Here is a 15714-nt window from a genome sequence, read left to right as displayed (position 1 = left end):
CTTTTTATTAGCTGCTATACCTCTACTCAGTAGTTTAAAATTTTGGACAGTGGCAGATAAGTAGTAGCTCTCCAAAACTACAAAACACAAATCAACTTATCAAGTACGTTTTTGAAGCATGCATCTTTAGAAAAGGATTGAGGACTAATCTCAACAGAAACTGAGCGACAGGGTTCGTCAGACCAGTTCCTATTTGGATTAATCCTCAGGTTATTGGAGACCACTGTAGATGAAATGCTTTTAATGCACTTTTACTGATAAAATTCTACCAAAGACTAAGTAAGAATAAGTTTCGCTTTTCTTGGCTGTCTTGCTGCTCTTTTCTTCAAAATAATTGTTTAATAAAACTGATAAACTATCACTAGCGGATGCTTAATATCACATTCAAAATATTTCTCAAAATATCCAACACTATATGAAATTATGTAAGTATATTAAATAAGTTTCGAACAAATTTTAATTATTGTTGTCATTTGATTTTTGATTTCTATAAGAAGCTGCCTTGAAAGTAAAAGCGTAAAACGTTGAGTCCACCAAAAAGATTTGTAATATGTTTGGACATTTTCCAGTTTACAATAAACACTGTCAGCAAAACAATAACATTCGACATAGCCACTAGGAGACGCTTCAAAAACAACCTAGAAGAAGTTAATGGCATAACTTGGCGTGGCCGTTCTAATAAAGATAAGTGATTTATGAATTATAATTCTCAATAATCCGTTACAATTTGTTCTTAATCTAAATAGCTCATATCATCCTAGCACCTAAGTATGCAACACAGAAATAACTTGTGGTATTATATTTCTATTTTACGCCATGAAAAAATATATTTTGAAAATTATTTTATATCAGATTATTGGAAATAGTACTAACAACTTCTGCTGGTATACTCCACGCAAGCGGTCTTCTTCCTTTACAGTGAATTACCAGTAATACTTTGGCTGGAATGTTAAGTATTGGTGATTGGAAGTTGATGATTGGAGGACTGTAAATAAAATGTGGACCTAGATGATAGAGAAGTACGGTGTAGCATACTTACAAACATTTCATAAAGCAAAATAACAACAATATAATTAATTTTGTATTAAAATGTTTGTAACATAATGTCATCACACAATACCAACAACTTATGAGTGAAAAGTATTGGAACTTCGCAATCAAACGCGAAATTAAATCAATGATGCTTGACATCTCAATAATCTGCGTTATCTTTACTTACTGTCTGTAACCCGGATTTAGAACTCACATTACGATTTTACCTTCCACAGATTAAACCAAATATTAATAAAACTAATATAAGATGACCTGAAATTGCTATGAATAAACTACAAATGAAACCTAATTTAGGATTAAAATTAGTCAGCCATATGAGTTACAAGTTCTATAATTGATATTAGTCTATTCTAAACTAGATATTTGCAAAAAGTTAAGTAAAATTACCCCAGAAAACATGCATTTTAACATTAGGTTCTTTTATTTATCCCATTATAGATAAGTTACTAATTTTCTCTCAATAACTAACTTATGGGAAAAACCCGCTATAAAATATGTACATCTTATAAGACATCCAACATTGTTATATACGTAAATGATTTCTGTAACTCAACATATAAATTCTCGTATAGTTAAAATCATCTTACATTGAATTAAAAACGTCTTTAATGTATGTAAGGCTACAATGAAATCAAGGCAAGCGAAAAACGAATATAACATAGTAATTAAGTTCAAATTTTCGATCTGTAAAATAAATAAACGAACAAGTAGCAAATAAGTTAGATTCATATAATTAATTTTTGAGTCAATAATAATTTCTTATTAATTTAAATAAATACAGGAAACACGTATTTTTTCCTACGTTGACACACTGTTGAATTTCCACTCCAGCTTCCTGAAATCAGACACTCACGCCGAGCACTATTCGAGTCTTGAAGTTGATAACCATCGTCGCAAACGAATAAACAGCTAGACTTGTAACTATTTTCACAGTAATTTACTAGTCGACCATTGACTGGAGGTTCCAGTGGAGAACACGTTATGACTGTTAAGGAGGAAGTATGTTAAGTAATGTTTGATATGTTACGTTTTATTGAGTTATACATAAATGTTAATTTTTTGACAGTTAAAATTAATTCTTACAAGGACTACAGCTAAGTTACTAATAGTGTTTAGGATATAAGGATGCTAGGAATAGTTGATTCATTCCTTTTTGTTAGTACAAACAGTATTTGAATTTGATCATCTTTTCTAATATATTAACATTTACACAAATCGGTAACAAGACAAACTATTTATTTCTGGACATTAGTGATGTCGAGAAACCCACTTGTTGAGAAATTTATATGCAAAATCGGCTCGTTTGGGTTGAGAAAATATTTTACATAGAAGAGCGAACAACGTTTTGACCTTCTTCGGTCATCGTCAGGTTCACAAAGAAAGAGGTAACTGACCGGAAGCTGACCACATGTTTGAAAGGGGTTGTGTAACTGAGTGTCGGAATGTAGAGGGCGGTGTTAGATGTTTGAATATATAATTTTATTTATCTTATTATATTAATATAGGTATAATGATGTTCCTTTATATTGGTTTATTTTGGGTTTAAGTTGTTGTATAAGTAAGGCTTCTTTAATTTTGCGTTTGTTTATGTTTGTTTCTTTATTTAGTATTTGAGTGTTTTCTATGGTTATGTTGTGTTTATTTGACTTGCAGTGTTCGAAAACGTGTGAAGGTGACTTTTTATGTTCTTTGAATCTGGTTTCCATTTTTCTACTTGTTTCTCCAATATAGAAGTCGTGGCAGTTATCACATTGTATTTTGTAAATAATGTTGGTGTGGTGTTTGTCAGTGTAGTTTTTACATAGTATAGACCTCAGTTTTGTGCCTGGTTTTTGAATAAATTTGGTATTAACTGGAATGTCATATTTTGTTACTAATTTTTGCCAAATGTTGGTTATTTGTTTGCTGATGTCAGGAATATATGGTATACAGCAGTATATGGTTTCGTGATTTTTTGATTCGTGAGGTATATTTACTTTAGTTGGTTGATTTTGCTTTCTGTCTAGGTGTGTGCGTATAATGTTTACTACGGTTTGTGGGGGAAACTTATTGATGTTGATGAAGTATTGTTTTATTTTGTCTAATTCATCGTTAATTTTATCTGGTGAGCATAGTTTTATGGCTGTGTTTATTTGGTTTCTTAGTATGTTGAGTTTTTGTTTTGTTTCATGTGCTGAGTCCCAAGGAATGTATAGTCCAGTATGGGTGATTTTTCGGTGGATTTCTGTTTTGAATTGTGTGTCGGTTCTTGTAATTTTGAGGTTAAGAAATGATATTTGATTGCTTTCTTCCTGTTCACATGTGAAGTTAATGTTGGGATGTATAGAGTTAATGTGATTGAAAAAATTAAGTATGTGTTCTGTAGATTTGAATCCCGCAACCGTGTCATCTACATATCTGTACCAGTATAGTGGTGGATGTAATGCTGTGTTAATTGCTTGTGTTTCAACTTGTGTCATAAAAATATTGGCTAGAACTGGTGATACTGGGTTGCCCATGCTTAGGCCATTTGTTTGTATATAGTTTTGGTTGTTGAACATGAAGTTTGTCTTTATTGTGGTGAATTCTATTAGGGTTGCTAACTGGTTACTGGGAATTTCTATGGTTGGGTTAGGGTCTCGGATATAGAGTTCTAAGGCTATCTTGCAGGCTTCAGTGGTTGGAAGTTCTGTAAAGAGGGATATAACATCAAAACTGGCCACTAAGGCTTTATGATTAAGTTGATTTATATTAGACTTGAAATTAAAAGAATCTTTGATGAATGAGCTGGCTGATGTTACATATTTGGAGAATGCCCATGCTATGTATTTACCAAGATTGTAATTAAACGATTCATATGTGGACATTATTGGTCGTAATGGACAATCTGGTTTATGAGGTTTGGGGATGCCGTATATTTGCGGTGTGCGCGGGTCGGTTTTACGTAGGTAGGAATAAAGTGTTTGTGAAATTGTGTTGGCTTTTTTCATTTGTAGTAGTAATTTGTTCAGTTGCGTCTCGTGTGTCTTTGTTGGAGTTGTGTGTATTGGTTTAAATTTGTTCGTGTCTGATAGGATGTTATTCATTTTTTGGATGTATTCATTCGTGTTCATTATGACTATAGCGTTACCTTTATCTGCTTTTAGAATTTTTATGTTTTTGTCTTGTTGTAGGTTTTTAATGGAATTAATGTCTCTTTTTGTAAGGTTGTTTTTTAGTTTTCTGTTTTGAGAAATTATGTTGTTCGCTCTTCTATGTAAAATATTTTCTCAACCCAAACGAGCCGTTTTTGCATATACATTTCTGGACATTATTCAAAAATTGGACATCAAGAAACTGCTAATTCTTTATATCTATCGTCTTTTTCTTTAGTCAGTAAGTAAAAGCTATTAGTTTTAGCTAATTATATCAATAAATTATAATAATGCATTCTTAACGAGATATGGAATGTTTTAAATTTGTAACTGAAAATATTAAAGGTTTATTTCCAAGTTTTAGCAGCGATCCGTGAGAGATAGTTACATAGCTTTTTAAAGTATTGTTACTGAATAAGTTATGCTCTTGAGAAAAAGCTGGTCGTGATAAACAACCTTGTTGGAATTTTATCATACAAAACATAATTGCTTTTAATTAAACCAGCCTCGGGATGTTAGTAGTTGACAATGTTATCAGTTTAACGTACTAGCAGATTTTTTTACTGTAAGAACAGAAGAATTTTATTCTTCGTAGAATTATGTTTTCCATTCTCTTTCCAACTAAAGAATTTTAGAAACTGAGCTTAAGCTACATAAATATAAGTACAAGGAATGAGACTGACGTTTTAATGACTTTTATAGTTTATCCAGAAATAAACCAGATTTTTATCAATATTACAAAATAATGGATTTACATTTACAAAGCACAGAAGTTAAGTATGTTATGAGAAAACGATTTTTGAGCCTCATGACATCATTACAGTTCATATTAACACGTGAAACCACGCATTTTGACAATACCCCTGCGGCGTAATTTCAATTGGCCTGCAATTTCATATAGGGCAGTATGTACAAAGCACACCGTCACTCCTCATGCGGTTTCCATAATCCATCTAATGTATGAATACGATGGTTTTTCAACGTTCCCTTCAAAAATCCATAGACACTACGCAGTAATGAGATCAGTACATTTTTACATGGATTATCATGAATTTCCATTTCATTCTCTAGCTGCTTGAGGTGTGAAACGGTAGGAAAGAAGGTATAAATGAAAGTTTTACTTTTCTAAGCCCATACCTTGTTGGTCATGTTTCCAGATGGAGATCTTTATCGAATATTTTGTGTACTGTTTCCTGGGTCACGTGGACAGTTTTTTGTCACTAACCTTTATGATAAAAAGATGTTACACTTTGCTTTCTACGGCTGAGGTAAGACTTGATGGAGATCTTTCTCTGATGTCTGAAGTTGATCCACAGCTCCTTATTTTCAAATACTATTTAATATATGGTACGTCTTCGTCTTGGAAAATCTAAAACTCCAGTCTGAAAAACATCTTTAAGGCCTAAGCGTTAATTTTTTTTTGCATCTGAAAGAGTTATTACATATCTTTTCTAGAAACTAAAAATGTTCGATGGTATCACACTACCTACAGATGTGATTGTTAAGATGTGGGTTCTAATCTTGTCGTCGAATTCGTGAAGAAAGGGGAAAACGTTATAATGTTACGGTCAATTCCATTTTTCATTTGAGGTAGCTCAAGGGCTGGCAATGGGTTGTATTGACTAGCTGTTTTCCCTCTAGTTCTTTACTTCTAATGTAGAGACGGCTAGTGCATATAGCCCTCGAATAGCTTTGCGCGAAATTCAGCAACAAAGAACCACTACCCACACAATTCCAAACAATGTCAAAAATAATTATGATATATGCAGTCCGTTGCGATTTCATATCGTCTATTGTCACATAACTTCATAATGTGCATCCTCGAACTAGTTTTACTAAAACGTAATCAATCTTGTGTGTATATACATATGAGTGACATATTTGGTTGTGAGCAGTACTTGTAATTATACTAAGGTGTTTTGTTGTATGTAAAACTAGATAACTTTTACAAGAAAAATCATCTTATTTTAAGGATTATAATGAGCGATTAATCACTAAATGAAATCCGAATGTCATTTATTATGGACTAAATATTATTCAAATGAACTAAAATTCGAATCCATTTCCTGATATTCTAAGTCACTTTTAACGAATGAAAAGTCCAACTCACAAAGAGCGAGCTAATAGATATTGATTATAAAACAAATTAACAAAATTAAAATCATGCAATCATTAAAAGCAGTTTCGTAGTATTGCTAAACAAGTAACAGATTGTATCAAATATGATTTTAAAGTTTTGAGCACACATAAAGTGATACGAAACTTATGAAAACAAACAGAAAAGAGTCTTACGTTGGCAAACAGGCGTGTCACCAGACCATGTCCCTGATCTCTGACAAACCCGTCTAGAGCTGCCTGGATTGTTGAGTTTATAACCTTCATTACAACTAAAAAAACATGTAGATTTATAGCTGTTGTCACAAGATCCATGTATTCGACCGTTGGGAGGCGATCTCAGTTTAGGGCAGTTTTTAACTAAGACAAAAATATAAACAAAAATAATTAATGGGATTATAGTTATCACGTACATACTTGATACACTGTTAACCCTTTTTAATATAGCAAAGCTATTGGCAAGAAATAAAAATTATCACATTTTTTTGTCACCATCTGTTGTTTTTTCTCTGATTTCTTTAACAATTGGATTAATGTTTTATTTGAAAATCATTCTTTTTCCAGTTACTTATGACTTCACAAGCTAATGCATTTAACAATTTTGAATATTTTTATGTATAAGTTCACTCATACTCATGAACAATATATTCAACTTTAATTAGTACAATGCAGCCTTGATAGAATTTATTTACAAATAAAACTAAATAAATGAATATACATCAATAGTTTAAAACCTTGATTTATATTATTTGTCTAAGGCAAACTTTAAAATGAAAGATATATTTATTGTTCTGTAATATAAAACTCCATTTGTGTTTCAGAAAAGTTAAACTTTCAAAAGATTAGTAGTAGTTTTGGCTTGTTGTATCATTTAAAAGCTGTTTTCCTTGCTTTGGGTATATTTTAAAAGCAGTTAAACTTTGTCCATATACCATGCTTAACTGAACCAGTTAAATTTTTTCATGTACTGTAAATTGGTACATGCAACGTAGACAAAACCAAGAACAGTTAATTGTATTTAATACTTTCGAAGATATTACAGAGTTAGCACTCTCCAAGTTCTACACAGTAGGTATTAAAGACAATCGTGTATTCAAATACCATCCTGTATGTAGACAACCTTACAACTGCCACACACAATCTTATTCTTAGAATATACACAACATATTACCTTCACACTCAATCTAACTCTTAGAATATACACAACATATTACTTTCACACTCAATCTAACTCTTAGAATATACATAACATATAACTTTCACAAGATGTCGACTATTTCTATTAGCTCATTTAATTATGATTAGTAGTTTAGTAGTTTTTAATTATAGTTAGTAACTATAAAATATTCAGGGTAAAGTGTGATACTGTGGAATATAAGAAGATGCTAAAGTATTCAAGTATTTAATAGCATCAGTTTTTTTTTTAAATAATTAATTAATCAAATCAAGGATTCAGATCTCATCAGAAGTTTTGTTTCCATGTTTGGAGAAACGTTGTCTGATTCTGTTCCTACTTTTATGTCCAGATACATATTCCACGTTTAGTATCATTTCTTTTCTTACCTTTGTGTTCAGATATATGTTATTCTAAGTTTAGTGCCACTTCTAACAGTGTAATATCTAGCAGTATATAAGGAGTCGTTTTCATATTTAATAATCTATATCATCACCTAAGTTTAATTATTAATTTGCTGCATTTTTTTATTAATTACTTATTATTGTCCAGTTTTATTCTATCTTTCGGCTGTTAATCTGCTGCTGTATTGTGAGAAGTACCATTTCTGTAGTGGTGGTGGCGCTGTTCATTAAACTTGTAACCTTAAAGAATGAATAATTTCCCACTAAGCGAAAGGAAAATAGTTTGAAACTATAATTTTGTTTAGAACTGAAGCAGAGAATATAAACGTGGTAAAATGAGAACCAACTAGCCCTGAAATGTTGGCGAAGCCAAATAAAACTCTGGTACTCACCTTTAGGTAGACACGATTTCTTGTCTTGATTCAGGTAAAAACCAGGATAACAGGAACACAAGGCTTGCCTGTTGAATTCGGTGCAGCGATGTTCACAACCTCCATTGGAAACTTTGCAAACGGGTCTCGTGACTTCAATTTTATTTTTCTCTCTCATTTCATTAACATTATCTATCAAATAGTTTAAGTTACTTGATAAGTCTCTGAAGGAGAAGAAAAGTTTACACTGAAAGTTCGAGTCCCAATAGGGTGTCAGGAACAAGATTTAAGATCATAAAAGATCCTTAAAATATTAAGGTGTGTTTTAATTTTAATTAATCATATTGTTACGTAACAATTTAATAAAAATCATGATAACTAATATTGTATTAGGATTTGACAAATAACATTAACTCGTCACAACGAAGTATTAATACCAATAAACGCTGAGCTCTCACTCTATTAAGACTTCAATAATATCCTGAAAAATACTTTTTAAATGAGAATATAGAGAAGTTATCTTTGGTGAAATATGTATATATATACAAATTTATATAATGGCGAATAAAATAAACATTTACTTAGTTTTTAACGTATGAATACTCAGTTTCAAACTAAACATTTTATTCCGTCTATTTGACATTTGTTTCTCCAAGTAACTTACTTATTTCAAAAATACGCCATAAGTGTTCTTAGTTTAATTTGGTTGTTGAAGTTAAGCACAAAAAACCACAATGACCTATCTGTGATCTGCCCACCACGAGTATCGAAACCCGTATTTTAATGTTGTAAGTTTGGCGACGTACTGCTATGCCGCTCTTACTTTGAGCCAAACACCTCAAATCTTCTTTATTAAATGAAGTTCCTTTGTGCTTTGAATAATTTCATACTTTTTTCTGAATACCTACTTGTAATTAAGTAGCTTTTTCTGTAAATGCGTAAAGGCTAAAACCTGTCTGAAAAAGTTAATAAGCACCAGATATAAAGTTTCTCTACTTTTAAACTAGCCTGTTATATATATTACGCCTGTTATCCGTACCTAAAATTAATAAGTTTGTATAACATTTTGTCATGTGGTTTAGGTTGTAAACTTAGTCATATATTAAATCTAAAAAACAACAACAATCGTTACGTGAACTACTCGAAACAACTGCAGGCAATTAAGTACAAACATCACTGTAGCCCGGATGTAAATTCGTACAAAATATATGTTATTTTTCTGACAAATAACAGTTTAGTTTTTCTGTTTTAATAATAATGAAACTGAGAATAGCACTTACTTTACTATCACTGTTATTTTTTGTATCACGAATTTATGACCTGACTAAAAAAACACATGACAACGCAGTTTCTTCTTTAACCTGTTTAACTGGGCATACAAAACAAAACTTTGGCGAATATGATTGTTTTATTTTTATTTTTCAAACGAAAGCAATGAAAACCAACTAAGAAAAGTTACCAAGAAGCATTAAAATATTGTTTTTGTTAACCTTGAGCAAATAATTTTGCCTGTACATATATTTATCTACATATGTATTATCAAGCTTAACTATATCCTACTTTTGACCGATAAGAGTAGTAAAAGTCTTTGAAATGCTTTGTTTTATGGATCAAAAGATATATATGTAACTAATAGGTACGCGTCGAAAGTTTTGTTGTTTGTAAATTTTGAAGTTGAATAATTTATTTTGTTTCTGTCCACCTGCTAATTTTGATCATTATGTTTTACACTTACTTTTACTTTAAGAAATGAATAGAGCTTTTTACTCTTTCCCATTTCATGAAAAATCATACTGTTCTATTTACTGATTATTAGTTTAAATAAGTAATGATTTTCAGCATCAGTTGCTGCATGGGTGTGCCTCGTCTACAAACTCAGAATAATGTGTGTAATAAATTAAAACAAGTATTTTTTTCATGAAGGTTGCCGAATATTTCGAGCATTACACATAGCTTATAAGATTTGATTAGGTAGTAGTAACATTGATATTAAAAATTGTTTATATTTTATGTAACATTGGTTTTTATATTTTAGTAATTTTTAGGTTCTATTTTATTATGTCATTTTTTTAATTTTGCGATTAATTTTCCGCCTATTTTTGATTTTTATATTTTCATGTTTTAAATATTATAAATTGTTTTATTTCTTTTATTGTAATATATTTTTATTAAGTACAGTTTTGAGTTTTAACATCCATATTTTTTGCATTCTTTCTTAACATTACATTTACTTCGTTTTTGTAATATGTCATTTTATGATTTTGAATATCACTAAGCTGTTTGTGTTAAATTATATAGAAACGTTTGTAAACAATAATATGAAATTTAAAATTTTCCGTTAAAATCAACATTAGACCTCCATTTGACATCATATAGTCGACTGAAGAATTATTGGTTGTTAAATAACGTTCGTTTATTCGTTCTATACATGTACTCGAATGAAGTATTACTGAGGGTTATAATACATTCGTTTTCCGTTATATATGCATGTTGAGCACTCATCATGTACTCGAATGAAAAATTATTGGTGGTTATAATACATTTGTTTTTCTGTTCCATACCCATGCTGAGTACTCACCATCATGTACTCGAATGAAGTATTACTGGTAGTTATAATATGTAACTTTATCCGTTCTTTTCGCATGTTAAGTACTTATCTTTCTTGGTTTTCACACTCACTCTCTGCATAAATCTAATTCTAATATTCTTAATTTTGATTTACGCTGGAATACGCATTTAAAGGCGAGCGTAACTACATATCGTTACTTCATCTGCTGCAAAAATGTATGAATTAAAGAATGTTTTAACAATTTAGAACAGTTAGACAATAAGCATCATTATTACAACGACTATGAATTATGAGAAGGTTGCATTTAGTATATTATAGTTAATTACAGGATATCTACCAATGTAAGTAAAACTATTTTATTGTAAACATATATAATAAGGTTCACTAATTGTATTTCCATTGTATTATTTATTTATTTTTACTATATCTGTAAGTTAATGCATTTCATTTGTCGTAGGCGTGTTTTAATTTATTTTAACCATGGTTTAATACGTTTTGTTGATTTTTATTTGTTAGTACTGTGACGGATTCACTATTATATATTTATTTTGATATCGGTTTTTGTTTCAGTTAAATATATATTTAGAAATGTATGTAACTTGTACTGTGAAATTCCCGCATATTCACTAAATTTTTAGAAGATTCTCAAGTGTAAAATCAACATTGTACGATGTGCATATTATTAGTAGTATTACTCTTCTAGATAAAATATCGACTAACGCTTATAAAAGGTAATCAACGCAACTTTCGAAGAGACTGTATTTTGTGGTTTGTTACAGTTGCTAAACTATTTATCCTCGGTAACTATTGCTGTGATTAACGTTTATTAATCAGCGTGGTTAAATATTTGAAACACTATAAATGGTTTAAATTCGACGTATTAACATTGAAATGTTAGTAATTTTTGAAGGTATTATATTATTTATATATAACTTCCGTGGTCAAAAACTCGAGTGTGAACTTAGCTGCACGCTAAGTGAATTGTGCCTACATTAACTCAGAATTAATTCGCTTATCGTGAACCCTCGATAAGATATCAAGAAAGTTCCGGATCAGATAAAAGACTCAATATTGTCTGCAAGTTTGTAAAACTTTTCTATATAAATCATTATTTGTAATAACCGTTGTTATCAATTGTATTATTGTTTGTATATTACAATTTATTTGTTTTAACAACGAAAACTGTGTGTATCAATCTTGCTAGCAATATCTCGACATTTAATTAACTTCTCATCTGAAATTACAATTTAACTCGGTTTCAGGCGATTTAATATCATAATACGTAACACTAATACTTATACTGAAGGCGTATTTTACTACGTTTATTCATAATAACTGTAGTTTAGTATTGTTTCATTAGTTGTATCTGCAAGTAAGCATTTTTTCATTCAAGTTTAAAAAAGAATCGAAATTTAGGAATTTTTATTTATCATACGTTATAGACAAGTTTAGTCATTTTTAATCTAACGTATCTACAATTTAATTCACTTTGTTTAGTATATATATTTAATGGAGTGTTTTTAGTAATAAATTAGTTCTCGTTCGATAATCCTTTTACAACAGTAATTTATTGTTTCTTAATTGAATACATAAAATATCCAACGGAAAGGTATGTTACTGGAAAAACTAACATCTTTAAAAACAAAATTAAAAAACAAATGAAATACTGAAAATAAGCAATGTAATATCAAATAAACCATATCTATCAGTTGATCGTATTTCAATTCTCTTCAATTAGTTTACTATCATTATACTTTTGATGATCAGTGTTCTTAAAAAGTTGGCTCTACGTAACATTCGTGCATCTGATATTTATTGAAATTAGTTGAAAAAAGTTTCTCACTTATCAATGATTATTTGATTATATAGGAGTTTAATAGTTAACCACAAAACGTAATCCCCTTTGTTATTCTGGCAGGTATAAACTGAAGATTTGGCAATAGTGAAATATAAAATATCATAAGTTTTTAAGTTTGTAATCATTCCAAGGTTTTGGTCGAAAACTTGATATAACTGAGAGATCCTTGTAAATGATACTTATTAGGAGGCGGGTAGACAGTTAAGTGTATGATATATTTACTGAAAACATATATTTCAAAATATATCGTAATTTTTTCACATAGATGGAATACCATAGCAACAGATAATTATTATTCAAAACCATAAATATGTTGATGACAAATTCATATATACTTTAATGTAATAATAATAATGATAATAAAATTAACAATACAGAAATAATTATTCTAATATCGTTCATGCAGACACAAAAACACATCAACATAAAACTATAATTGGAACGAATGTGATAGAGCAATTGTTTAGCAAGGTACGTAAAACACGCATTGCCCAATATTAATAGGATGATAAAATTCATGCAGAGAAACAGTAATAATTCAATGTATCTTGTTGGTATAATATTTTGTACGTATCTATTGTACTTCTTTCGCTGCTGTATATAGACATATACATATGAATTATATATTTGTGTGGCTTAACATAAACAATTCCTTCGTAACTGTCACCGTCAAACTGTAATTAAGAAAGGAAAATCTTTCCTTATCAAATAGTTTATTACAAAAATCAGTTTTTGATTCGGAACTTCAATAGAAGTGATGACTGCATAATATTTTCATTTTTGGGTAGCGCACAAAAGAAATAAAACGTAATCATACACATAAGCTTTTATATAAGGTTAACAGCAACTCATCTTTCTTCTATAATGGTGTTTGATTTATATTTAGAACATAAATGGTAAGTGAAGAGAATATTGCATTCCTTTCCCTACAAGGAGCTGATTTATGATTTTCTGTAACATTTTTACAGTTCTACCATTCAGTTTTACAGACAGATTAATAGATAACATACCAGTTACTTTGATAAATATGACACCCACACCCACATAAGTTCTTCTTTTACAAAATAAACACGATGCAGAACGTTGTGCATAACCTCGTATGTGTGTGTGTGGGTGGATGGGCACGATCACACTTCTTTGATTGCGGAGTTTCAACCCTGATTAAGTTTAACTTGATTTCAAACGGATGATAAATTGTGTGATATAATTTATATGTTAGTATCTATTCAGAAAATCAAATAACTAAATACAGCAAGGTTCCCTTGTCAACAAATGCGAGAGTCCATTTCTGGAATAGCACCTAAAAGACATTATTATTAACTTATCGATTACAAACATATACGCACGAATATAACAGAAAAGGGGTAATGAGAAATATTTTCCACGCCCAAAAATGTTAGAGTTGTTAAATATTACTGACAAACGTAGCCTTTATTTCCCGTAATAAAAAAATGCTCTGCATTTACCCTCTACACATTTATGATCTAACTGTTGAAACTAAGTCAGACAGTAAACAGCGTAATAAACACGTTATGTGAGATAACATTCACACTAGTGTGTGCACATTTTACAGCTATTTATCTATTCACCTTGTCAATAAACCAGTGTCTCCAGAATTAACGTCATTGTAGTTATTATTATTTAAACATAAAAAGTTCATTATTTTGTATGAACTATGTGTAGTGTTTTCATATAACAAAATACTCACCTTTTGATACACACTTTGGAAGCTCTCCCACCCATTTCTGTTTTTGACAGTACAAAGAATTTGCATTTGGATCAAGAAAAACGTAGTTAGCTCTACACTGATATATGATGAACATATAAGGATTGTTAATATTTTTTACTCTACGAAGATATTTGGCGAAACCATTGTTGATTCGAGGAGGGGGTGTTATCCTCTTACTTCGTCCACGAACAACTACGCACGATTCGTCATAGGCGGAGGCTGGTTGTTCAGTCTGTGTTTTTGGTTGACTTCCTAGAGTCAAAACACAAGTATAATTAAGTTACGCATTGTACTCAAATACATATTTTTCTGATATGCATCAGATTGTTACATGTATTGAGATATTATAACTTTGATAATTATAATTATGAATTAAAACAGAACAAAACATAAGGTATGACCTCATATTAATGTATTTCGCTGATCATTTCTTAATTTTACAAACTATAATGTTTTTCCTTTTTAAAGGAGACAAGCCTAAATCATATTTAACCTAAATTAACTCTTAACATTACATAATTTACGAACAACCAAAATAAATGTTTAAGATTTAACTTACGTAAAAACACTAACAAACTGATACGTTTCATGGAACTGCGTCTTCGGTAGGCTGACTAATAAAGATAGTTTGTTTTAGAACAAATCCGAATTGGACTGTCTGCCGTGTCCAGTGAAGCAAATCGAATCTCGGGTCATAGCGACGTTAAGTCCGTAGACTTACCGTTAGAGAGCATTTTAAAATCAAAAACCGAATAGTAGGATTATAATTACTCACGTTATTCGTACATAATATAAATATATGTTAAAATATCTTTGAAGTAGAAAGTCTATGTTCCTGTCATTGAGTGTGCGAGAAGTTTTGCTTGGTGCATTCAGTGCTATTCCTCAGGTAGTCATAAATTTGATAGATATGTTGTTCACAAAGTTGGCTTCATCGTTGTTGTTATTGGATAAAGGTCTTGAACATTCAAATTTCGCTTGAACTTGTGACAAACTAATGGTCTTAAAGACTGAGCATGTATTTTGATTTCAAACTAACTTGCTTGTTATTGTTCATTTAATTACATATGATGTCAGTATGATGGAATGAGGTCAAACAGCTTGAAATTTATATTTTGATTTTAAGGTCTATGCACGAGGGATAGAGGAATTATCTCTATTATCGAAACGTTTTCACTGGAATTCACTGCAATAAGCTATTGATCGTTTATGAATACGAGCGAAACGTTTATTTAAAACACTTGAATTATGGTGTTTTTGTAATATTTTAACTACATTTGTGATATATGTTTGTTCCAAGTATAATGAATATCATTGTTGAATGATTA

At 30.4% G+C, this 15714-nt stretch overlaps 1 protein-coding gene across 7 annotated transcripts in view; it reads right to left on the bottom strand.

Annotated features, from left to right (window-relative positions):
- Positions 1-15714, bottom strand: part of LOC143253197 (uncharacterized) — an 80339-nt gene that overhangs the window by 52225 nt on the left and 12400 nt on the right. For all 7 annotated transcript variants that reach the window (XM_076506635.1, XM_076506638.1, XM_076506634.1 and 4 more), the window contains exons 3-7: positions 14366-14638; positions 8252-8422; positions 6459-6641; positions 1856-2038; positions 874-1004 (exon numbers count right to left, since the gene is read on the bottom strand). In XM_076506635.1, coding sequence (XP_076362750.1) covers positions 874-1004; positions 1856-2038; positions 6459-6641; positions 8252-8422; positions 14366-14638 — 941 coding nt within the window. The remainder of the gene's footprint in view (positions 1-873; positions 1005-1855; positions 2039-6458; positions 6642-8251; positions 8423-14365; positions 14639-15714) is intronic.

The sequence above is a fragment of the Tachypleus tridentatus genome, chromosome 6, assembly GCF_004210375.1.
Source record: "Tachypleus tridentatus isolate NWPU-2018 chromosome 6, ASM421037v1, whole genome shotgun sequence".
NCBI lineage: Eukaryota > Metazoa > Arthropoda > Merostomata > Xiphosura > Limulidae > Tachypleus > Tachypleus tridentatus.
Note: the sequence above shows the minus strand (reverse complement) of the source record. Positions and strands in the feature narration are given on the sequence as shown.